General features: G+C 37.6%; 3 protein-coding genes across 14 annotated transcripts in view; all 3 read left to right on the top strand.

Moving 5' to 3' along the window:
- Positions 1-13,200, top strand: part of tnikb (TRAF2 and NCK interacting kinase b) — a 78,825-nt gene extending 65,625 nt beyond the window's left edge. For 6 of the 11 annotated variants that reach the window (XM_067377997.1, XM_067377992.1, XM_067377996.1 and 3 more), the window contains 10 exons: positions 284-374; positions 587-769; positions 888-1,031; positions 1,157-1,291; positions 3,238-3,338; positions 3,610-3,759; positions 5,277-5,436; positions 7,143-7,282; positions 8,831-8,910; positions 10,567-13,200. In XM_067377997.1, coding sequence (XP_067234098.1) covers positions 284-374; positions 587-769; positions 888-1,031; positions 1,157-1,291; positions 3,238-3,338; positions 3,610-3,759; positions 5,277-5,436; positions 7,143-7,282; positions 8,831-8,910; positions 10,567-10,579 — 1,197 coding nt within the window. In that variant the 3' untranslated portion in view covers positions 10,580-13,200. Of the gene's footprint in view, positions 1-283; positions 375-586; positions 770-887; positions 1,032-1,156; positions 1,292-3,237; positions 3,339-3,609; positions 3,760-5,276; positions 5,437-7,142; positions 7,283-8,830 lie in introns of all 11 variants that reach the window. The other 5 variants (XM_067377999.1, XM_067377998.1, XM_067377991.1 and 2 more) reach the window with 3 other exon arrangements.
- Positions 13,201-14,179: 979 nt separating this feature from the next.
- eif5a (eukaryotic translation initiation factor 5A) lies at positions 14,180-17,281 on the top strand. 2 transcript variants are annotated; one of them, XM_067377324.1, is made up of 5 exons: positions 14,180-14,197; positions 15,259-15,449; positions 15,532-15,636; positions 16,215-16,346; positions 16,429-17,281. In XM_067377324.1, the coding sequence occupies exons 2-5, from the start codon at positions 15,282-15,284 to the stop codon at positions 16,489-16,491; spliced, it is 468 nt and encodes a 155-aa protein (XP_067233425.1). In that variant the 5' UTR covers positions 14,180-14,197; positions 15,259-15,281; the 3' UTR covers positions 16,492-17,281. The 2 variants fall into 2 exon arrangements, with proteins under 2 accessions (XP_067233425.1, XP_067233426.1); XM_067377325.1 differs by lacking the exon at positions 14,180-14,197 and adding an exon at positions 14,299-14,467.
- A 2,173-nt stretch (positions 17,282-19,454) lies between these two features.
- Positions 19,455-21,273, top strand: rpl22l1 (ribosomal protein L22-like 1). Its single transcript, XM_067377936.1, has 4 exons — positions 19,455-19,504; positions 19,826-19,930; positions 20,265-20,386; positions 20,607-21,273. The coding sequence occupies exons 1-4, from the start codon at positions 19,496-19,498 to the stop codon at positions 20,749-20,751; spliced, it is 381 nt and encodes a 126-aa protein (XP_067234037.1). The 5' UTR covers positions 19,455-19,495; the 3' UTR covers positions 20,752-21,273.
- The last annotated feature ends 2,944 nt before the right edge of the window (positions 21,274-24,217 follow it).

The following is a 24,217-nucleotide window of genomic DNA, read 5'->3' as shown; positions in this document are numbered from 1 at the left end:
ACCTTTAATTTCTTTCATAAAAATAAAATTTAACTTTTGGAAAATCTTGAAAGAAATCTATAAGAAAACAAACACACATACAATACTGATTAGTTAAAAAACTTTTGCAGTGCTTGCTTTTCCTGCTAACATTTTACGGTAAATGGACTTTTCTAACTGCAGACAAAACTTTAGTTCATATTGGAAACTCTTGCATTTGTGGCCTACAGTCAGTCATTAGATGAGACTGTTTACATGGTTTGTGGATGCTTGTTTCTCACATCCTGATTCTCCATGTTGGCAGTTTGGATCTAAAGCCTCCTTCACTCCTTTTGTGGACCCACGAGTATATCAGACCTCCCCCACAGAGGACGATGAGGACAACCCTGCTTCAGGTGACTTATCCACCTCTTATGCACCTTTTTCACTGAAATAGTTACAGAGCTGGTGTCCTTTTCATTAGTGGAAATGCTCAGAGTGGAGCACCAGCTCTAGCAGTGGCCCTTTATTGTTAAAAAAGGTGTGCTAATGTTTCACATACACTCACCAAGATCCTACTGCAAAGAAAAACAGTCCTTGATTATGATGTTTTTATTCGGCCACGCAGCTCATTTTGCAGACGAGCTCCTGCGGCAGGAGCAGGAACAGGAACAAGCTCGACTGAATGAGGCTCGGAAAATTTCTATTGTTAATGTCAATCCCACCAATATCCGGCCACACAGCGACACACCCGAAATCCGCAAGTACAAGAAGCGCTTCAACTCTGAGATCCTGTGTGCTGCACTATGGGGTGAGTTTAAACTTTATACTCAACATCTGTTCCTAATTGAGAGGAGCATATATGCCTTCATATCAGATCCATTTTATGAACTTCAGATTGTTTGTACACTTGTTTTTGATCGTTATAGGAGTGAACCTGCTAGTAGGAACAGAAAATGGGCTCATGTTACTAGATCGCAGTGGTCAGGGCAAAGTCTACAATCTGATCAACCGCAGGCGTTTTCAACAGATGGACGTTCTGGAGGGTCTCAATGTCCTGGTCACCATATCAGGTGAGTTCATTATCAACTCTCCAGTTGACTGGACAAAGATCTGTTTTGTCTATTCAGTTAGTTTTGTTACATCTCTGGATTATCTGTATGTAATTAGAGGTTTATAATTCCTCTTTTTTTCACAGGCAAAAAGAATAAACTGAGGGTCTATTATCTGTCATGGCTCAGAAACAGGATACTTCACAATGACCCTGAGGTAGAAAAAAAACAAGGATGGATTACTGTTGGTGATCTAGAGGGTTGTGTCCATTATAAAGTCGGTATGTCCCTTTGGTCTTTTTGACCAAATAATTGTTTTTATACCTAAATTTACTTTATCCAACCATCCATCTATTTATATATCTGCCTGTATGTCTGTCGTTCTGTCTGTCGTTCTGTCTGTCGTTCTGTCTGTCGTTCTGTCTGTCGTTCTGTCTGTCGTTCTGTCTGTCGTTCTGTCTGTCGTTCTGTCCGTCCGTCCGTCTGTCGTTCTGTCCGTCCGTCCGTCTGTCGTTCTGTCCGTCCGTCTGTCGTTCTGTCCGTCCGTCCGTCCGTCTGTCGTTCGGTCTGTCGTTCTGTCCGTCGTTCTGTCCGTCCGTCTGTCGTTCTGTCCGTCCGTCCGTCCGTCTGTCGTTCGGTCTGTCGTTCTGTCCGTCGTTCTGTCCGTCGTTCTGTCCGTCCGTCTGTCGTTCTGTCCGTCCGTCTGTCGTTCTGTCCGTCCGTCTGTCGTTCTGTCCGTCCGTCTGTCCGTCCGTCTGTCGTTCGGTCTGTCGTTCTGTCCGTCGTTCTGTCGGTCGTTCTGTCTGTCGTTCTGTCCGTCCGTCTGTCGTTCTGTCCGTCCGTCTGTCGTTCTGTCCGTCCGTCTGTCGTTCTGTCTGTCGTTCTGTCCGTCGTTCTGTCGTTCTGTCGTTCTGTCTGTCGTCCTGTCCGTCGGTCTGTCGTCCTGTCCGTCGGTCTGTCGTTCTGTCCGTCGTTCTGTCGGTCTGTCCGTCTGTCGTTCTGTCTGTCGTTCTGTCCGTCCGTCTGTCGTTCTGTCCGTCCGTCTGTCGTTCTGTCCGTCCGTCTGTCGTTCTGTCCGTCTGTCGTTCTGTCCGTCCGTCTGTCGTTCTGTCCGTCCGTCTGTCGTTCTGTCCGTCCGTCTGTCGTTCTGTCCGTCCGTCTGTCGTTCGGTCTGTCGTTCGGTCTGTCGTTCGGTCTGTCGTTCGGTCTGTCGTTCGGTCTGTCGTTCGGTCTGTCGTTCTGTCTGTCGTTCTGTCTGTCGTTCTGTCCGTCCGTCTGTCGTTCTGTCCGTCCATCTGTCGTTCTGTCCGTCCGTCTGTCGTTCTGTCTGTCGTTCTGTCCGTCGTTCTGTCGTTCTGTCTGTCGTCCTGTCCGTCGGTCTGTCGTCCTGTCCGTCGGTCTGTCGTTCTGTCCGTCGTTCTGTCGGTCTGTCCGTCTGTCGTTCTGTCTGTCGTTCTGTCCGTCCGTCTGTCGTTCTGTCCGTCCGTCTGTCGTTCTGTCCGTCCGTCTGTCGTTCTGTCCGTCCGTCTGTCGTTCTGTCCGTCCGTCTGTCGTTCTGTCCGTCCGTCTGTCGTTCTGTCCGTCCGTCTGTCGTTCTGTCCGTCCGTCTGTCGTTCTGTCCGTCTGTCGTTCTGTCCGTCCGTCTGTCGTTCTGTCTGTCCTTCTGTCTGTCCGTCTGACGTTCGTCTGTCCGTCCATCTGTCCGTCATTCTGTCTCTCCGTCCGTCCGTCCGTCTGTCTGTGGTTCTGTCCGTCCATCTGTCTGTCGTTCTGTCTGTCCATCCGTGTCTGTCCATCCGTGTCTGTCCGTCTGTCGTTCCGTCTGTCGTTCTGTCCATCCGTGTCTGTCAGTATGTCTTTGTCTGTCTGTCTGTCTGTCTGTCAGTCCGTCTATCTGTCTATCTATCTATCTATCTATCTATCTATCTATCTATCTATCTATCTATCTATCTATCTATCTATCTATCTATCTATCTATCTATCTATCTGTCTGTCTATCTATCTATCTATCTATCTATCTATCTATCTATCTATCTATCTATCTATCTATCTATCTATCTATCTATCTATCTATCTATCTATCTATCTATCTATCTATCTATCTATCGGTGTCTGTCTGTCTATCTGTCTATCTGACTATCTATCCATCTATCTGTGTGTCTAGTATATTCCCATTTCTTTTTTTTAAATCCTAGTAATATTTTCACATGTATTTGTTGTTCAACAGTCAAATATGAGAGGATTAAGTTCTTGGTGATTGCACTGAAGAATGCAGTGGAGATTTATGCCTGGGCTCCCAAACCATACCACAAATTCATGGCTTTCAAGGTGAGACAAATGTCCAGTCCAGAGAGACCCCCTTTACCCCCTTTTTAAAAAAGAGCATCTAAACTGCATTACTTTATAAGAAAATAAGCCTTTGCAATGCAGAGCACGAAATGTGCAAATTAAGTAGCTATTTTAGTTCTCTAGTGCCTAGTGAGTGTGAGAGCGTTCAGAGCACACCTGCACAGAGCATATTTCGTTGTAAATGTCATTGTTTAGAGTCCCTCAGTAGCTTGTTTGTCATGTTTTCAGTGTCTCTTCTGTCTCTCCAAAGTCTTTCACAGATCTTCAGCACAAGCCTCTGCTTGTGGACCTGACGGTGGAGGAGGGTCAGAGGTTAAAGGTTATCTATGGCTCCAGCGTTGGTTTTCACGTGATAGATGTCGACTCTGGGAATCCATACGATATCTACATTCCATCCCACGTAAGTGACGACAGGCCGAGCGAAGGCAGCTCTCCCCTCCTTACCCTGATTCCAAGGGACTTTAAATAGGACGACTCCTCCCCAGGGACACTGGCATGCACTGTAGTGTTGATGTCTGTATCACATATGTGTCTTTTAATTACAGACAGGGTCCAAATTTAACACTCAAACCAAATGCAAGTAAAAAAAAAAACGCTTTGGTGAGAAAAGTAAAACTCTTTCCAGTTGGTAACTTTTTAGTGACTGCAAAAAATAAATGATTTTGTTTAATATGTAATGGCCCAGTTTCACAGACAGGGTTTAGATTAAGCTAGGATTAAGATTAGGCTTTAGTTGGGCTTTAAAGGGCTTTAAAGTAGCTTTTATAAATGTGCCTTAGGAAAAACCATTACTGGTGTGCATCTTGAGACACAATACTGACATATTTTAAGATATGTCAGTGCAAGTTGCTTTCAGTTAAAAACAGCTCAAACATGCATTTTAGTCTGGGACTAGGCTTAAGCCTTGTCTGTGGAACCGAGGGTATACATATTAATTGTCTGACATAAGTTGGACTGTTAAATCAAAACTTTTTTTTTAAATATATAAGACATTTAAGACATTATTAAAGACATCTGGCACAACTCATGTCTTCAAACAAAATTATTATCAGCTTCATTTATTATCAGCACATATCTTACTAACTTTTTATTAACTTAATAAACTACATACGTGTTGTCTTGTGCATTTAAAAATATACAAGATAAAAATATATGCCTAAAATATAGGAAAACTCAAAGTTGTGTGTTTTCTTTTTCACAGAAAGTCAGAGACTGGCTCTCTCATATATGATGCTACCAAAATGACCAATAATTTGTCACATATATATCATAAAGGAAAGCCGTTAAATCGTAGTATAAGTAATACATAAAAGTATTAATTAATTAATATATTAATATAAATATATATCATTAATAAAAATAATGAAAAATACAATTTCAAGTTCTTAAATTGGCCTGAAAATCACCTGGTTTGGCAGAAAGTGAATTTTGGACCCTGATTACACAGTTTAGAACAGCACGTATGAATGTTCTGTGTGTAGCTGAATGGTTATGAAGTTGACTAAAACAGATTTCCTGATATTGTAAGTATTGTTCTAATATTATCAAGTGTGATAGAAAAGTATCTCCACTGTAAGAGGAAAACATGTCCCCGATCTACGACCTTTGACAAACCAAACGTACACGAACAAAAGCAGCCAAACCGTTCCAATGCCCCATGGTAGCCTATTAGCAGGGCGCTTTTGGGCTCAGGCGTCGGTGTGATGGAGAGAAAGGGCAGGAGTCTCGATTGTTGCAGCAGTTTCTCGAAGGGAGAAGCTCTGGCCACCCATAGAACGAGACAGTGGAGCAGAAAACATGACTGACAGGGCCGGCCCGGGGGAGGGGGGAGAGCGTCACCTAGTGGGGGGAATGTTTTGCACTACGGCTCGTTTTTGTCACCCCAAGGCTCATCTGCGCCCACCCCTCCCTTCCCAGATTCAGGGCAGTGTTACCCCTCACGCCATTGTGGTGCTTCCCAAGACCGACGGCATGGAGATGCTTCTGTGTTATGAAGATGAGGGAGTCTATGTGAACACATACGGCAGAATCACTAAAGACGTGGTGCTCCAGTGGGGAGAGATGCCCACCTCTGTTGGTAGGTTTTGGTTGTTTATTTCACACAAAACGCTCCTGTTCTCCTTCTAGAGCCCTGATGCCGGTCTGTGCGAGTGCACCTGACCGCCCCCGTCACCCCTCAGAATGAAGCCTCTCTGAATCAGTCCTCACACACAAACACGCATGTCTCTGTCCACTCATTGCTCTTCTGTCTTTCCTGTCCCTCACTTAACTAGACCGCTTTTCTGCCCATATAATTTGCCCTATGCCGCCCCACCCCACCTTGGCCCACCTAGACTAAACCCTGACGCAGAGTGCAATGTTTGTCTGTATGTCTGGCACATCTTGTGTACTGTTTTGTTCACACTGTTAACCTAATATATATATATATATATATATTTGTTATTAATATCCACTTAATCTGATTTCCTTTCTGAGCAAAAGCCCAAAAAATTTTCTGATTTGACCTTGGATCTTATTTTTAGACTATATTCATACTTGGGTGAATGTCAGAAAACATGTCTGGGTCATATTTCACCCTAAAATCATAATAAAGAAACAAGACATTCCTATTATATATGTATATATGGATTTGATGTTTTGCTATTTCATTTGCATATGTAAATTGTTTGTCATGAAGTAAAACTAAATATATATACATTTTTTAAAATCTCAATCTAAAATATGCTTGATTTTCTTCATGTAAAGTGTTTTGCTTGAGGAAAAAAAAACTATTACAGCAAATTTGTGGTTAACAATGTCCATATGCAAATGCGAAAGTCATAAAAAAAATTCACATTTCACAATTCAAAAATTGCTGCTTTTTTTTTTTTTCTCCATGTAAAAATATATATATATAAAAAACATTATCTTGATTTTGGAGTGAAATGTGATCAATTTTCATGAGATTTTCCCAAAAATATATATTCAACCTATTTAAATCGATTTTTTTTTAAAATACATTAACCAGGACAAAGAGACCGTCATCAGTTTCGATGTAACTCTTGTTGTCTGTATAGATATTGGTGTCTTCCAGCTCTTGCTTTAACTACTATCATGCATCAGATATTGTGCCATGTGTCTCTAAAATTAATTTCCAGCTTTAATGTTTGTTTGTATACGTGTTTTCATCTCTCATCCATGAAGAATGTTAATGTTATGATTTAGTTGGATGTCTTTTGTCATTTGTTGTCTGATACTGAGGGTTCAGATGTAGACCAGCAGCCGCCCACCCCCTCAGTTCTGAACAAATTAATGTTTCATCCAAATTATGTTCAACTCTTCAGTGATTCTGCATTCATAATAACAAAGTAAAATTCATAACTCATGCATTTTCTACACAAGATATCAGCAGCAAAGGAAATCAAAACAAGCAGATCATCATTATCTCTATGAAGGGCACAGGAAGTCCTCGGAGAGAGTTGATGTTAGTTCATGAGTATCCAGAGAGCTCTGGATTTGGATGCTAGTTCCTTGTTCCTAATAACCATAATTACTGGTACTTCAATCATGCTTTAATTTGTGATGCTCAGAAACTGCTGCAATAATGACCTCCTGATGATGTGGGGTGGCTTTGGCAGGCTTGTTTTCATTGGATCTAGGCTAGTTTCAAGTTTCTGTTGGACGTCAGAAGTCGTTGAGGAACGGGGTGCTCTGATGTACTGCATTTGGTGTCAGCGCTCTCCTGTCACATGTTTCTTTTGTCTTTTGTGTATGTTCGCTACCTTCCCCCCTTCCCTTCTGCAGCCTACATCCACTCCAACCAGATCATGGGCTGGGGAGAGAAAGCCATTGAGATCCGCTCCGTGGAAACGGGACACCTCGACGGAGTTTTCATGCACAAGCGAGCACAGCGATTGAAGTTCCTTTCGGAGAGAAATGATAAAGTATGTCAAGTCAAGTCACCTTTAGCGCTTTATATAAGACAGATTGTTTTAAAAGCAGCTTTACAGTGATAAACAGAAAAATAATGATTGAGTGATACAAAGTTCACCTCAGTAGTGTCATTGTTCAGCTAAGGTCAGTTCTGTTCAATAACTGTAAAGATCATGTGTTATAATATGTTAACATATAATTTACTTTTAATTTACTTTTTTTGGTACATTAAACAGTATTTAAAAATTACACAAGTCACCCTTAAATTAGCCTTTATGTGGGCCAATTACATGCTGCTTATTTTGTTTTATTTATAATTTATTCAAAAATATAATAAAATTATTTCTGTTTTAAGACACACTCTCTCTCTCTCTCTCTCTCTCTCTCTCTCTCTCTCTCTCTCTCTCTCTCTCAATTATATATATATATATATATATAAATATTTTATTTTTTTTATAATTGACATTAAAAAAATAAAATTAATTTTATTTATATATATATATATATATATATATATATATATATATATATATATATATAATTAATTTTATATATATATATATAAAAAATAAATATAAATATAAAATTAATTTAAAAAAAAAATTATATATATATATATATTTTTTTTTTTTTTAATTAATTTTATATTTATATATATTTTTATATATATATATATATATATATATATATATATATATATAATTAATTTTATTTTTTTAATGTCAGCTTGTATTTTGGCATAACCTTTTATTATATCTTAAAAAAAAATGTATCAAATATTTATTATAAGTAATAGATCTATTTAAGTAGTATATCTATATATTTTTATACATTTTGATAGTATTTAACAAAATCCTTATTTTTTACCTTTAATCTTTAATATTATAAATAAAATATAATAAAAAAAAATCATTCAAATTTAAGGAACACATTATTACATTTTTACTTGATTTTTATACATGGCGTATAAACCTTTAGCTGTCATTACATTTTTTAAAAAATGTAAATAGTATAAAATTTCTTCAAATCTATAAACTTAAATAAATACACAGCATATTTGTGAACTTTTGCTTGCGTTTTAAATTATATTTTCAAAAGATTTTTCTTTTTTTTATTATGAATGTCATGTGTCAGTTGATAAGTGTTGTTTTAGTATCATAGTTTTTATTAATATTTTAAATTAGTTGTTTTAGTAATCTTGTTTTTGTCTTTTTTTATAGTTATACTGTCTATAGATTTTATTAATTTTATCTGTTTTAATTTGTTATTTTATTACATTAAGTTAAACATAATAAAATAGAAAATGTTGCCTTGGCAACTAGCCAAAATAAAGTTTTTATATATTTTATTTATTTCAGTTCATGTTTATTCAGCGCATAATTTTTTTTTTTTTGTATGATTTTTAGCTTTAGTTAAATATAATAACTCTTAACTGATAACGAACAAAAAACTGAATGTAGACAATCACAAAAGGCGGTAGATTGTAACAGTTTGCTCCTTTGTGTGAATAAGAGCCAATATAATGACGTCCGTTCCTCCGTCTGGACTCTTTCCTGCAGGTGTTCTTTGCCTCGGTCAGATCAGGAGGCAGCAGCCAAGTTTTCTTCATGACCTTGAACAGAAACTCCATGATGAATTGGTAATTCATTCCCGCCCTCCCCTGCATTGTATCTGTGGACCTTTTCTACTTTATTGAAAAGTGTGACTAAAGGAAAGACAGGAAAAATCCAGGTGCTCTGGATAATCTGGCAGATGGCAAAAAGACCAAACCTTGCTGGGTCCTTCTCAGAAGAGTCAAAGACAAACCCAAAATCCACACGCCCCCACAAACAGCAAGGGGTGCCGGAGTAGAACCACCAGTCTGCGTTGTTTTTATGGCTCTTTCATTAACATATGTGGGGTTCTGATGTTTTTGTCCTTACAAATATGTATCTAGATTCTTCTGGAGGTAAAGACTGGAAATACGGGAAGTAAGACCCACAGAGTAGAGTGAATATTTGTACTGTTAAGACACTTTTTGACACAATAATTTATCACGGTTGCGCTGAACGTCGGTGAACCTCCCTTGCGGGATGAATCCATTGAGCCTGATTTGTGTGATCGACCCTTTTTCTTTTTTATGTTTCAGCTTGGAATGCACACAGATGTTTGCGTCATGTGAAAATCACTCTAATGTGTGAATTGAAACTGATTTTTAAGTCTTGTATCATACTTTATGAATTACCACATTATGTTGGAGCAGACACACTTCGGGCTGGCCACAGAATGCCTTAAAAATGAATTTGCAAAGCTGCTCGTTTTTATTTTTTAAAGTCCATAATGATGTTTATGCATTTTTCTGTAAGGAAAGGGAACATGCTCATTTTTTGGATGGAAATTGATGCCTGCTGATATGGACATATAATAGGGAAATATAAATGATCCTGAATATTCATACTGTGCATTCCTTGTTTTATGCCAAAGCTCTATAGTATTCACATCACATGATTTGCACTGTTTTCCTTGTGCTCAGGGAGATTGTGCTGTAAAACAGAACCTTTTTCAGTTCATTTCTATTGTCTTTGCAACGTATTCATGCATATTGTGGGTTAAAGGGATAGTTAATCATAAAATTCAAGTTCAAATTTACTCTCCTTCATGTCATTCCAAAACGGTATGACCGACTCTTCAGTCGCACACATTCAGAAAGGAGACGTTTAACAGAATGTCCAAGCTGCTCTCTTCCATATAATTAAGATGACCAAGAAAAAAAATGTGATAATAACTTGTGCACTATATTTCTAGTTTCTGAAACCATATAATGTTTTCTGTGAGGAACAGGTTCAAATTTAAGTCATCATTTACTAATGAATCCTGAAAATCTTACTCGACATCCCTGGTCACCATTCACTTACATTGTATGGAAAAATAACAGCCTGGACATTGAGAGACAAAAGTTTTGAAAGACAATAGGCAACTGTTCCTTTTTTACTAGCCCTATGAAAAGAAATTTCCACATGGATTGAATATGATCAGTTAGTCTTAAGCTAGATTGGTAAATACTACAGAGCTTTGTATTGAAACATAAAAAAGTACATTAAGATTCTGTTAGAGTATGAAAGTTGCTGTGTGTGTATATGTGAATGAGTGATGAAATGTAATGCTTTCCACCAACAATACAAAAAACGGTAGATATATTTCCATTAACAAACCAGCAATTGTTTTCATATCAGGAGTAACACACCTCCACATGTCATTAGGATAAGAATGTGCTGCAGTTTTGTATTTTTACATTTTGTTTTATCATGACTTTCAGCAAAGTGCAATAAAGGCCAAGGGAATCGAGCCTGGTGAGTCAATTGCTCACCTCTCCTCAAGATTGGATATATAATCTCCAGCTGTTTCTAGAGGGACTTTCACTACCGCCCTCTGTAAATATCCACTTTCTTTCTGGAAAAGAGTCCTGCCTCCGAAAAAAATGCATAGGAACTGTGACAGAAATGTGCTGTATGTGGTTCTGATCCATCTCCTCCTCTGTGTGAATCACATGAATCGGTGAACGAAGGGTAGTGTTTTATAGAGCTTCCTTTTAGGCTACCTCGTTTCTGTTCACCTGTTGGACTGGTTCAGTTTTCTATGTCGGTAATGACTATTGATGCCGTAAATGAAAACTTTGTAAGTGACGCAATATCGTAGTTTGAAGAGGCAAGTATTTATTCTCCGGGGGGAATTATGTCTTTTTGAAATGCAACCAGTAGATCAGTCAATTTTCAAGTTTATTAAATTATAATAGGAATTTTCAATTGGCGAATTAAGTATGTTGTAAATTGTTAAAGAAGGCTATGTTGTCATTACATGTATTACATTCAGAGGTGTTTAAGTGTAGAGCGCCAGACAGAAATGTTCAGAAATGGAAGCTTTTTTTTAAACAAAATAATAATAATAATTCATGGTGCAATGTCTTGTGCAACAGCCAAATCAAGCCTACACTTCATATTAGGGTGATTCTTCAATTAGGGGAATTTTTCAGTGCCCTAGGGAGGCATTAAGGGGAAATTTCTGTCATTTCTTCATAATATATTCAGTTTATTTGGATTATTTGTAGTTTTATTATTCTTTTTCTCCAAGTCATTAGATTTTTGATTCACAATTTTTTATTTTTTTTTATAGAACGGTCACGTTATTTCTACTTGAACGTTAAAATCATATATCATAAAATCATAATTTTATGTTGTATGAAACCATTTGAAGAACATTTTGTCGTGATTTCATGTACTCAAAAATGCCTCTAATTGCAGAATCGCCCATTAATAGACTTGAAGTCCTTCCAAACGACATGGCATTTTACTCCAATAGATGGAATCATCGAGTCCTTCATGTACTTTTCTATATTTTCATTACTGTTCTGTAAGGGCAATAGAGTGTGAAATTCACTTGACACAACTAGGATCTTTTGAGACTTCATGTTTTTTATCCATCAAACTGTGAACTGAGTGGATGTGTGTGCAGGTTTGAAGTACTTATGGGGTCTTCCCATCCATATTATCAACACAGATGTAAACTGTGAGGTCGTTTGACTTCTTCATCCTCTCTCACGCACCACCTTCAGTGTGGTTGCTTTGTGTGGAAAGTCTTTTGATGTGTGCTTGACCTCATTTTCTTTCTTAATATGGACATTAATACTGTAAGTACATCCTTTATATTCGGGCTGAGCGAGTTGTTGTTTTATTTCTGTATTTCTCTTAATTTTTTGCGTGTATTAAACTCTGAGATTTATAGCACAACCGAGCATTCTGGATATTGGCTGTTATTTTATTATGGTTGCTCCAGTGTATGGATGTGCGATTGAATGAGTGTGTGTGTGTGTGTGTGTTTGATTTAAACATGCCGTTTTTATGTTTTTAAGCTTGTAAAACCACCAATTAGATGCGTAATACAAGCATACTGACACTAAAATGAGAAAGATTTCAAGATTACAAGCATTCTGAAGCTGAAACTGGGCATATGTTTTGTTCACAAAATATGCAGGCTGTAATATTTTATAAATAGATTTTTAAGGCTATTAAACTAGAGATTTGTTCCAAATGTAACTTTAAATGTAGCCTGGACTTTTAAGAGATGGTGATCTCATCGAATCTGTGCCTAGTCCATGTAGTGGGTGTTATATTTTATTGCTTACAATTTATGGTGTAAATCAAACTTAATCGCCAAAATCTCTTTTGTGTCATTCAACGCACAAAAGAGCTAAACTGAATATTTTATGGTCATAAAACTTTTAACAATCCAGTTTTGCTTGATATTCTGATCCCTTTTATTTATTGTTTTGTACAGTGCTTAAATCTTGTATTTAGAAAGCAGCAGTAGTATTGCTGTTTTTTATTTTAAGGGATTGTTTTCTTTAGCTGTATTCTGAATTAGTTTGTCTAAGAAATATGAAATAGTGTCAGAGATGCTTTAATATGAGTGCTTTATTTTACAACAATTTTTAGTTTTTTTTTTATAAGTTGTTTGTTTTTTATTATAATGCAGTATTGTTCAGTGCCCTTTCCGTATGAAATAAATTCTCCCCCTTGATAACTGCAAATATGTTTGAATATTATAGGGTTGTTTGTGGATCTATTCTAGTCTTGTTAATCAATACTCAGTGTGTTTATGTTTAAAGAGGAAACCCTGAAGACTGCATATCAAAGCAGGTTGATGGATCGGTCTAGAAAAGCTGTTAGCAATAATGAGCATTACTGATTTTGTCAGTCTTCATGTTACTCTTTTCTACTTTGACTGAAACTCCAGTTTTTGGTCTTGTTCAGATGGAGTCAAGCATTTCTGAATGAGGAGAATGTGAAATGGACAAATGGAAATATTTCAGATTTTGGAAACTCACCCAATGTGTTCACTTGTCACCCAAAACGGACATTTTGTTTTCTTTTTTTTAAATAAATTGACACATCAAACCAGACCATGTGTGCTGTTTGACTTATTTAATAATAAACAATTATATATATTTTATATTAATAATGTTTTGTCATATCAATGGTAAGAAATCCATTAAAAAAAATTCAATTTAAAAAATTCCATTTTTTAATATATATATATATATATATATATATATATATATATATACATAAAAAAAAACTCACAATTTTGCTTTCATGATGACTTGAAGAGGTTAATTTAAAGGACAGTTCACAAAATTTATTCAGATCTGACAATTTTGGACTAGGTGTTTGAAAGCATTTGTCTAATGTGAGTTTTGACTCATTTATAGAGCATATCATATCATTTATATATTATAATAATTATTAAAATATGAGTCAATAAACAACTTAATACAATTCCAGCAAAATAAGTTTTTAAATTAAGTAAATCAAGTTTTTATATATATATATAATGTGTGTGTGTGTCCCTGGATTTCCTACTGTAAATATATCAAAAATGTATTTTTTGTGAGTGGATATGCATTGCTAAGGACTTCATTTGGACAACTTAAAAGGCAATTTTCTCAGTATTTTGATTTTTTTGCTCCCTCAGATTCCATATTTTCAAATAGTTGTATCTCAGCCAAATATTGTCATATCCTAACAAACCATACATCATCTGAAAGTTGAATTATACATCACGACATGGTTTTGTGGTCCAGGGTCACATATATTATATATAAATAAGGGTGAATTCAGGTTGATGGGGGACACCTTTTCCAAGTCATCTGGTGGTAAAATGGTAAAAAGTGTCCCAATCACCATGTGTGTGTTCATATAGGCTATATATATGGCAGGTGGCACCATTCATGAAGTTCAATCCACGGATCCTAAGCACTAAGAGGCACTAAGCATACGCTTCAAGCCCAATCCAGCCTCATTTCTGCAGAAGAAGAGGAATCCCGCCCACTGTACGGATGCCGCATTAAAATTGGCCGCGCTTGCGCGTTGACGTTCCTTTTTTTCTTGGAAGTAAGTGCTGCATGGAAGCGTGTTAGAACTGTGACGAAAAATTACACAGAACTTTCCTATCTTTATGTTTTCTCTTAAATGCTGTCGGACTTGAACATGCGCATCTTGGTGGTGAACGTAACCGGATCGTCGTGAGAAAGCGCGTTACGGTGGTTCTTTAATGCGGCTTGTGGAGGGGCTCTCTAGTTCGCAGGCCGCGAGCACACACACAGCGCCGCACGCGCGAGGCCTTTCCCCGCGCGCGCAGTGACTTAACTGAAAAAGAGACACGTGAGAAACTTTAGCTAACCCGCACAAGACCTGTTTTCCCCCCGCTTTTGTTAGTTAAGTAATATTTTACCTGTCGTAACACATTTATGTGTGTTTTAAATGCTCGGTTACACGGAAGGATGGGGCGTTAGCCTCTTAGCCGAATCATTGATCAGCGGCGAAACCACGTTGACGTGCGCCACGCGAATTAGACGCGTTTCGCGCGGTTTACTGTTCGCGTTTCTGTAAACGGTGACGTTGAATCAACGACTTAACGAGATACTCCGCTGAGTCTTTTTATGAGTCTTTATGTTGAATGTGTGATAATTTAAGCTAGTTAGCATGTATAGCCTTCTGAGAGTCCATCTGGCCTGTTCGGCGTGGTCATTGTGTTCATTGAGTGCAAAATAACGACCGTAAAGTGTCAGGTGTGGCTCGTTAACTATTTAAACGACAAGTTTGTCAACAGAAACGACCGTTAGCTGAAGTTGAATCAAGTTTTGACGTTTATTTGGCTTCGATTCGATACGTGGTGAAATTAGAGCAGCAAGATGCGGCGGGGTTGAATGTTAATAAATAAGTCGTTTAATTAGTGGTTTCGCTATAAAATAGCTCTTTAACTTTTTGGTAAATTATTAATATATAACTGCTATTGAGTTTATAAGGCAGCCCTGATGCCTGACTGTGGCTGTCTCGTGTGCAGTGGAAACCTGACTCATTAGCACGTGACTTAACTATGATGTTCTTTTGTGAGAAAGTTAAAACGTACTAATTTCCCCTTGTCTTATTATTATATTTTTTTTTCTCTCCAGTGCCCCTTGTTTAGATCCCCATCATGGCAGATCCAGATCTTGATTTCACCAGCGGAGATGCCGGGGCTTCTGCCACCTACCCCATGCAGTGCAGCGCCCTGCGCAAGAACGGATTCGTGGTGCTGAAGGGTCGCCCCTGCAAAATTGTTGAAATGTCCACTTCTAAGACTGGCAAGCATGGTCATGCAAAGGTAATATTTGGATATCGCGTTTTTGCATGGCTGTTTTTAACCTGCGAGTGTTTGTATTAAGTACTCGAGTCTGTCTTTGCAGGTTCACTTGGTTGGAATTGACATATTCACAAATAAGAAGTATGAAGATATCTGCCCCTCCACCCACAACATGGATGTGCCTAACACCAAAAGAAATGACTACCAGGTGAGGCATGCATGGCTTTATTAATTTCAAGATTTTTTAGAGGGAGTACATGTGACTTGTGTGCCTTCAATTAAAGTTCTCCTGACCCATAGCCCAAGTTTTGTGCAATAAAGGCAAACTTTTTACAATCTTCAATTTAGTGTTGTCAAATTTATTCAAAATTCACCATACTTTCTACTATTACTCATTACTAAGTGCATTGAGTCATTTTATTTGTTGGACACAAATTTAATGTGCTAGTTGTTGGTGTGCTGAAATTATTGGTGTGTTTTGCATTGCTTTTTGAAGACTTTTTGAGCTCTTAATGTTCTTGTGTCCCAAACTGAAATTGTCAGTATCTTTCTAGGTTTATTTTCTTTTCAATTTCCTTTTTAGAGCATTATTGGTTCAGTGCACAGCTGATATTTTGTATTTCATACTTTTGAGTTGTTTCAACTTAATCTGTTGCCTGAGGTGAATCTTTTCCATCAGAGCAATAACACAACACGGCAACGCTTTAGCTTTTCTTAGACATCTAGATATTGTTACGCAAAATCATTTCTTCCTTTTAAAAGAACGGTGTCCTTGTGTTTTCCTAGCTGGTTGACATCAGCGAGGGGTTCCTCTCTCTTATGATGGACAATGGTGACGTGCGCGAGGACCTGCGCGTGCCAGACGGTGACCTGGGCAAAGAAATCGAAAGCAAATTTGCAGCTGGTGAAGAGATGTTGGTAAGTGCACCGGCTTGAATGAGAATTAGTTTTTTGGCTGCTGCTTGTCAATGTAAAGCACTCATTGTTTTTTGTTTCGCAGGTTACTGTGCTTTCAGCTATGGGCGAAGAATCTGCAGTGGCTGTCAAACCCATGACCAAATAGGAAGAGAGACTGGGCTGCTCAGGCTGCAACATGCTACACTTTAACAAATCTCTTGCATTTGTTTTTTTGGTTTTATTTGTCACCAAAGCTATGGCCTTCACAAACAACCTCACATTTTTGTTGTGATTGTATTCCTTTTTTCTTCTCCTTCCAATACTGTGCTGGACTTGTCGGGTCAGTTGGCATTCTCTCGGGTAAGAAGTTTATTATTGTCAGTGTTTACCCCTCGACCTCCCCCATTCCACTTTTTTTTTTTTCTTTTTTTTCCCCCCTCAAGTTTTTACCACTTACATTCCTGAATGTTAAATAATGGGATCCATTTTTCCTTTTTTGTATTCTTGAATTTCTTAATAGTAACTAGTGAGCAGGATTTATGCAACGTGTTGCGAAGAGGAAGCCTCCAACTGACACTGAACTTAATTTTTTTTTTTTTTTTTTTTTCTCTCCCTCTCTGGGTGCCATACTTTTACTTTTCTCCTTACATGATCAATGCCATTGCTGGCACTATGGTTAATTTCTCTCAATTGAATGCCTTTTTTCCCCCCCAAAGTGAGATGCACACTGGTAGTTGGCACTTCCTTGTTCTTGCAGTACTTTGAGTACGTTCTCAAGTAAAAACCGCTATGACCGAGAAATAAACTCCAGTGAAATGTCCTCTTAAATGCCAGTCTCTAATTGTACAGAAGTGGAAAGGATGTGATGGCCATGTGCGAATACCTCTGTAACCCAATATAGCAGCCAGCTTGATTTTGGCTGTCAGTGACGACATTAAATAAAGTGTTGAAGCCTGTATTTGTCTCCAGGTAGGCTCTTATCAGTGCTGCCCCAGAATGAGCTCAGGCTCTTGTTAAGGACTGAATCTTTCATGCGAGTTCTAATCTTCCTTTGTTCACTCGAGGCCTTTGTCACCTGACTGGAGAGAGCAAAAAATAAAAACCTAATAGATTACCTTTTTCTTTATTTTTTATTTTTTTTATGAAGCACTTCATCAGTACTGAAAGAAGTTCCTGAATGCTGGTTAAGGTGTTGCTTCATATACACAGCTGATTTTTCTTCTGGTAATATTCAACGTGAGCTCTTTTATCTCAGTCTGTGGAGAATGAATATCCTTGTTTAAAAGTTACTTAGTAAATGAAGTCATCCCAAATGACCGGACAGGTTAGACTAAGGTACAGATATTATACTTTATTCAAAAAGTGTCTGTTTTGAAGTATGATTTTAGGTACATCATCTAAGTGTTCAGTAGCACAACATGCGATGTTTACGTTCTTGAATTAAGATGGTACAAAATATACATTCATGTGTATATAATATGTATTCTTTAATGTCTATTGTATGGTTTTAAATGCTAAATTTAAGGTTTAAGAACTTCTATAAATGGCATGGGACATAATTTTAGAAAGTGAGGACATGGACCATAACTGGGAAGGAAAGACAAAGCTTTGTTGGGTTGGGCTGCCAAATCCTCTGCATGGGTGGAGCCAAATGCTCATTTCCCACTAGTGGCCGGGTGCCCAGACAACACTGACTCAATGAAAGTGTTGCACTTCAGTCTTGGAGACATGTGGCATTGCAGTATATTCAAACACACAAACTTCATCCATCAACTGGCTCCTAGTGAGCGCTCTCTCATATGTTCAGTTATGTCTTTACATGAAGTATTCAGATGGATTAATTTCAAATTTTGCTGTTGTGTAGCTGAGTGACATTAAAAATGTAACCAAACAAACAGGAATCTTTATGTGACTATTTAAGTTTGTTCAAGATTTGAAATCTGCCTAACTGGCAGATCAGGTTTTGCCCATTGTGTCTGCTGAGGCCTCACCCAAGTTTGTCTTGGTATGTCTGCACAATGATGTAAGGATGAGTCATGATTTCTTAGTAGGCCAGTCTCAGCCTTCAAACTTTTGAGTATACATGGAAAATAATGAAAATCAGTTGGGAAAATCACAAAATTAAAGCATGCAATTTATATTGCATGTTCCTTGTATGTTAAACGGGATTGTCAGCTACGTCCAAATACATTCGAGCCATTAAGTCGGTAGCCTACGTATAGGGATTACACGAAATATAAAATAAAATAATCTCGATTAAATGGTAAGTGATACAAAAGCCATGTTGTGGCTGTGGAATGCATAACTTTGCAGACTCGGGTGTATTTGCATGCTGAAACAGAATAGCTATATTATTAACATTTTTGTAGTCCGTTTGTATACAATAATTTTAAGAAATTGGAAAAACATTAAATCTTTCCATGCGAATCGAACAACTAGTGAACAACTCTTTCGAACAGTTCGTTTCAATGAACCGGTTCCAAAAAACTGATTCTGTTACGTCATGCATAATTATGATAATACTTCCCCAGTGTGCCATATATATATATATATATATATATATATATATATATATATATATATATATATATATATATATATATATATATATAAAACATGTGCTTATAAAGTCAAATCCTCGGTTCAGATGCTTTTACTTGACTCGAGAATCGCTCAGAGAGTCAAAGTCAAACCAGTTCATTTCGAATTGTTCTGGGGAGCGTTTCCCAAAACCATAGTTGCTAACTAAGTTAGCAGGTTTGTTGGTTGCAATACAATTTTCTATTGCCAACCAATTAAGCTGCTAACAGGTTAGCAACTATGCTTTTGGGAAACGCACCCCAGACATAGATCGGTTGTGTGAATCGGTTCAGCCTGATTAATTCAAAAGATCCGACTGTAAAGAACGATCGTTCACAAATTGGACGTCGCTAATCGGGTATCTGCATGCTATGCTAATACATAAGCGAACTGATACAGACATTATGGTCATTATAACGTAGTTCAAACAGTATTTATAGTAACATGATTTTATAGGAATTGTAATCAGGCGCTAAAGAGAGTACCTATTAAAAGACCTGCACCAAACCGACAGCCAATCAAATACGAGAAATTTCGTGAACTCTTGCGCGGACTTACGGCACTTCCTCTTTCAAGCCAACCTCACCAAGATGGCACCGGTATGTGTCGATCGGAGACCGCTTTTTATGTTAAATGCATTTTATTTTTTGCTTTGTGTAATCAAAAGATCAGATATGATATATTTGAAAATAATATGTCACCCAGAGTTAGTTTTTGCTTATGAGATAATATTTTAATTCATTATTTTGACGTACACTTGGCAGACACGTGGACGAGCATTTTAGCATGACATGAATTCAAACATTACTGTAATTCTGTCACAATCAAATACAATTGTGCAGACCACAACTGAGTTTATAAAGCAAATATTAACATTAAGTTCAACTTAATTTATAAAACATATACATATGTTTCTTTAGAAAAGGCAGACCGTTGTGAAAAGGAATAAAAAGGGTGCTTGCTGGAAGTTCACCCTGGACTGTACTCATCCTGTGGAGGATGGGATTCTCGACTCTGCCAACTTTGTAAGTAAATTAAACACGACTTATGTGGTTGTCAGGGTTCTTATGGGCATGGAAGTGTGATATTTTTATACTCAATGTTTTTTTTTGGCTAGATGATCAAATGTTTGAAATGTACAGATCTAACAGAAAAAAGTCAATTACATTTGTTTAAAATCTATTAATTTCTGATCTGAATATCCTTTAATCTTGCATACTTAAATTAAAATATTATAAATATCATAATTTGTGTGCAGGTAGTTGCATCACTAATGGCGTGTCATAACTAGGGTTCCCTTCCCTAGTTAAATGCCTAGGGTTCTCTTCCCTAGTGGTCATGCTGTTTTATTACTAACAGGAAACATTTCTAAAAGAGAAGGTGAAGGTTAATGGCAAAACAGGCAACCTGGGAAATGTAGTGCAAATTGTGCGTCAGAAGAACAAGATCAACGTCACATCAGAGAAGCAGTTCTCTAAAAGGTGAGATTAGTTACATCAACTGATTCTGTTATTTATTATGTTTTATTTAAAAGTACAGTAGTCAACATTTGAAGTGGATCAAAACTTTTCATCAAAGTTGTCCTAAAACCTTCTTCTTAGGACAACTTAGTTCTTAGTCAATATTTGAAGTGGATCAAAAAAGTTAATCAAATTTGTCCTACTATATTATCTAGTATACTAACAACCCCATGTTCCTCAGGTATCTTAAGTACCTCACAAAGAAGTACTTGAAGAAGAACAACCTGCGAGACTGGCTGAGGGTGGTGGCGTCTGATAAGGAAAGCTATGAGCTGCGCTACTTCCAGATCAGTCAAGATGATGAAGAATCTGATGCTGATGAATGAAGCTGTCTTGAAATATGTTTGATGGGTGTATCAAGATCCTGTTTAAGCGGTCACATCTTCAAATGCAGGATTACATGTTTTGATATCTGCTTGTAAATAAAAAGATACACACAGAAATTGTCTTGTTTTTTCAGTTGTAGTAAATGCTTTATTGTAAAGGAGGAGTATGTTAAATAAGATTTAACAAGCTGGTAGTGTTTGATGAAGGTAGAGTGAATATATTGCAATGATGATTAAACAATAGTAGTAGTAACAATGCCTTAAGTGTATTTGAATGAATGAAGAGATAGGACAACAAAATTAGAAGTTAAAGACTACAGAGCACCTTGATGTTTTCATATTTAATAGCATCAGTAAATGGTGAAACAACCAACGGTTAAATCTTTAGGAATAGGATTACAGGCCATTTTCAACTGTGATTGATTTAACTATAGGTAGATGAAAGATGTAAATCAATATATATACAAGAATGTATCAAAAAGCATTTTGGTTATATGTTTTGAGTTGTGTGCTGCATTAAAAAATATTTTAAATATGATTTCTCATTTGACCTCTTTAAATGTTACAAAATTAAATATTAATTTTACATAATACATGGACAGCAAAAGTACTCTGTGACAAAAATATTAACAAAATGCCACAGCTATCACTTGCAGCGATATTGATCTTAGTTGGCAGTTAAACTTGTCAACTTCTAAAGCTCACATTGATAGCATTAAGTTTTATCTTGAACATATTCTTCACCCAAGGTCAAAGGTTAGTGAAAATCTTATCAATAGACAGAGGTAGACCAATAGAAAGGTCTTGAATTAAATGTATTTGCACTGATATCAGCGACTTTACTATAAAGACCTCCAATGTGAAAGGCAGCCTGATTTTGAGCCTTCAGCCAGGATGTTATCCACCGCTGTGCACAGAGAAGAGCCTGAAGAGGTGCCATGCACCAGCACAGGGAGGAAACGTATCAGAGAGCGATTTCGGGCTACTTTGGCAGGGCTGCTGGAGTTGGAAGTCCTGAGAGTCAGACATAAAGCAATGGTGGAGACGGCCCTGGGAAAACCTGAAGCCGATCCAGAAGATTCAACTTCAACAAATAATCAGCATTATTACTGGGTGGATAAAGACTCTTTCCAACTAAAGCTCAGGCGCAGTTTTTCGGAGGAGGCCGTTCATGAGGCTAGAAAATCCAGAGGAATTGGGTCATGTTCCAGTCATTCATCTGAGGACCTGCTTCATCATCAGTGCCTGACGGAAAGCAGCTGGCATCACCAAGAACTTCACTCGCACATGGAAAGTCGGTCAAGAGCAAGCTCGGGTTTTTGCGACAGCAACTTTGGGGATGTTTTTACCCCTTCTGACAGTGATGATACTGTCAGTTCCCTCTCCGCATCTTTGGCCTCCTTAAAATACAGCTCTTTTGGAGATAGAGAATGTTTCACAGATGAGAAACCTCTGAGACGCCGACCCATTTTATTGCAAGAGCATAGAGGAGTTCAATCCCATTTTTCCGATGAGGCGATTCCCGAGGATGGTTTCCGATCTGTGGCGGATCTGTATCCAGACTCGCACTGGCCAGATGTTTCAGACATACTTCAGCCCAAAGTGGTCCTGCAACCCACTTACCGTTCAGACCTTCCAGGTCACCAGGGCATGGAAGTGTATCGCTATCCCAGTCCACTGCATGCCGTGGCCCTGCAAAGTCCACTATATGCACCACACAGCCCTCAAAATAACAGGAAAAAAAGTGGAAGACATTTTTCTGGAAGCTCTACAAGCTCCTCGCTGAGGCCAGGCTTGGCTCGTCCCTGGAAGGTTTCAGAACATTCATGTTGCCTGGCAAAATCCACCTATTTATCACCCAGCCTACTCAAGAAACACACCAATTCTTTGAGCAGGAACACGCACTTTGAGAAGCACAAACGTGAGGAGATCATTTTGAAACGGGCCCGAGTTTCGCCAAAAGATGGAGGGATGCCTTCACGGCCAAAGAAAGGCATGCACCGCACCAGCTCCTTACACAAAATCAAACCTTCCTTCTATTCTTTTCAGTCCACATAAACAGAGACGATGCGAGTTGTAAATAGCACAGCAAACAAACTTTGAAAAGGCATGTAAATTTATAAAACCTTACAATGAGACGGATAGCTGCTTGGACCAATCTGATCATGTGCAACCAAGCAGTGTTGATGGAGTCTTTTCACTGAAACTAATATGCAATGTTGTGATAAAGGGCTGCAAATTAAAGACATGATGTATGCAATGAGAAAACTAATTTATCTGTTAGATGGTTCAATGTGATTAAACAGTGCATGAAAAAACCTCAGCAGTCTTTTCCTCTGTGATTCAATCACATTGTTATGTGGCATGTATGTAATCATCAGTTTTCTTTGTGAGAAAGCTTAGAATGTTGAAATTATGTCAGAACGAAATTGCAAAATATACGAAAACTTCATTGTTTAATAAGCTTAGCTACAAGAAGGTACATGTATCCTAATAAAATCGCTTAACTATTGTTTACAAAACACTTTTTGTATTTTTTTAAGGTTAAATCTTAGAGTCGGAATAAACAAAAGTCTTAAAAGTACGTTTTTTGCATGCAAGTATACATAGATATACAACAGGTATCTTAAACATTTCATTTAGGGGGTCAACAAACTCCCCCCAAATTCGCACCCTACTTTACAGTGTATGCTCAGGATTCGTCTCGTTGCAAAGCCACTTACTCGTTCACATTTTCATTTAACATATCTGTTTATATCCACCAGATGTCATCAGAGATCTATTGGGTTTGTCTAAATGTGAATTTACCTGTAAAGCTGTGCTCATGTTAAAAAAAAAACGTTTAAACATTTGCTTTTTGTTTCCTTTCAAAGTTAAATAAACTCTGACAAGTTTGTTTCAGTGTCAACAATAATCATTTCCCCAAAGTATTGTTCCACTGACCTGGCCTAGTGGGCAAAGATTCAGGTTTGTTCTAAAGAAATGCCAGGCAAGAGCCATTCTTCAGAAGTTTTTCTAAGGGGGGGGAAATCCATTCTCTAAAAATTTTTATCTCTGTGATCCTGCAGTTTTCACAGAAATTGTGGAATAACAGATACTGCTGTGTGTCAACAAGTCAGAGCGCAGAAGCTATTAAAATGTGTCTGAATTCACATCTGACAAGGTTTTGATGTGAGAGTGAAGGCCATGTAAAGGAAATATTTGAAAGAAAATACTGCACAGCTGCACTTTTGGGGGGAGTCAAGTATGTTCTAACTCAATGATTTTGTATTGTGATATGTTTATGTCTCATGACAAAATAGCTAAATTAATAAAAAGAAGGAAAGAAAATAAGGTCACTGTAACTGTATTTGATAGTGTAATTTCTTTTTTTAATATGTATTTTCTTCACAGATACATTCGTACCAAAGTCATGTGTGTGAAGAAATGTGTTTTTTTCATTCTTATCAGGTGGAATATGTTCTTT

This window comes from Chanodichthys erythropterus, chromosome 23, assembly GCF_024489055.1.
Source record: "Chanodichthys erythropterus isolate Z2021 chromosome 23, ASM2448905v1, whole genome shotgun sequence".
NCBI lineage: Eukaryota > Metazoa > Chordata > Actinopteri > Cypriniformes > Xenocyprididae > Chanodichthys > Chanodichthys erythropterus.
This window is presented reverse-complemented; position numbering and strand designations above follow the sequence as displayed.

Bases quoted from the DNA above. Each gene is read 5' to 3' on its own strand.
- eif5a (XM_067377324.1), top strand. From the start codon at position 15,282: ATGGCAGATCCAGATCTTGATTTCACCAGCGGAGATGCCGGGGCTTCT. The intron at 15,450-15,531 runs GTAATATTTGGA...CTGTCTTTGCAG, and splicing joins GCAAGCATGGTCATGCAAAG to GTTCACTTGGTTGGAATTGA. The intron at 16,347-16,428 runs GTAAGTGCACCG...TTTGTTTCGCAG, and splicing joins CAGCTGGTGAAGAGATGTTG to GTTACTGTGCTTTCAGCTAT.
- rpl22l1 (XM_067377936.1), top strand. The intron at 19,931-20,264 runs GTAAGTAAATTA...TATTACTAACAG, and splicing joins TTCTCGACTCTGCCAACTTT to GAAACATTTCTAAAAGAGAA. The intron at 20,387-20,606 runs GTGAGATTAGTT...CATGTTCCTCAG, and splicing joins GAGAAGCAGTTCTCTAAAAG to GTATCTTAAGTACCTCACAA.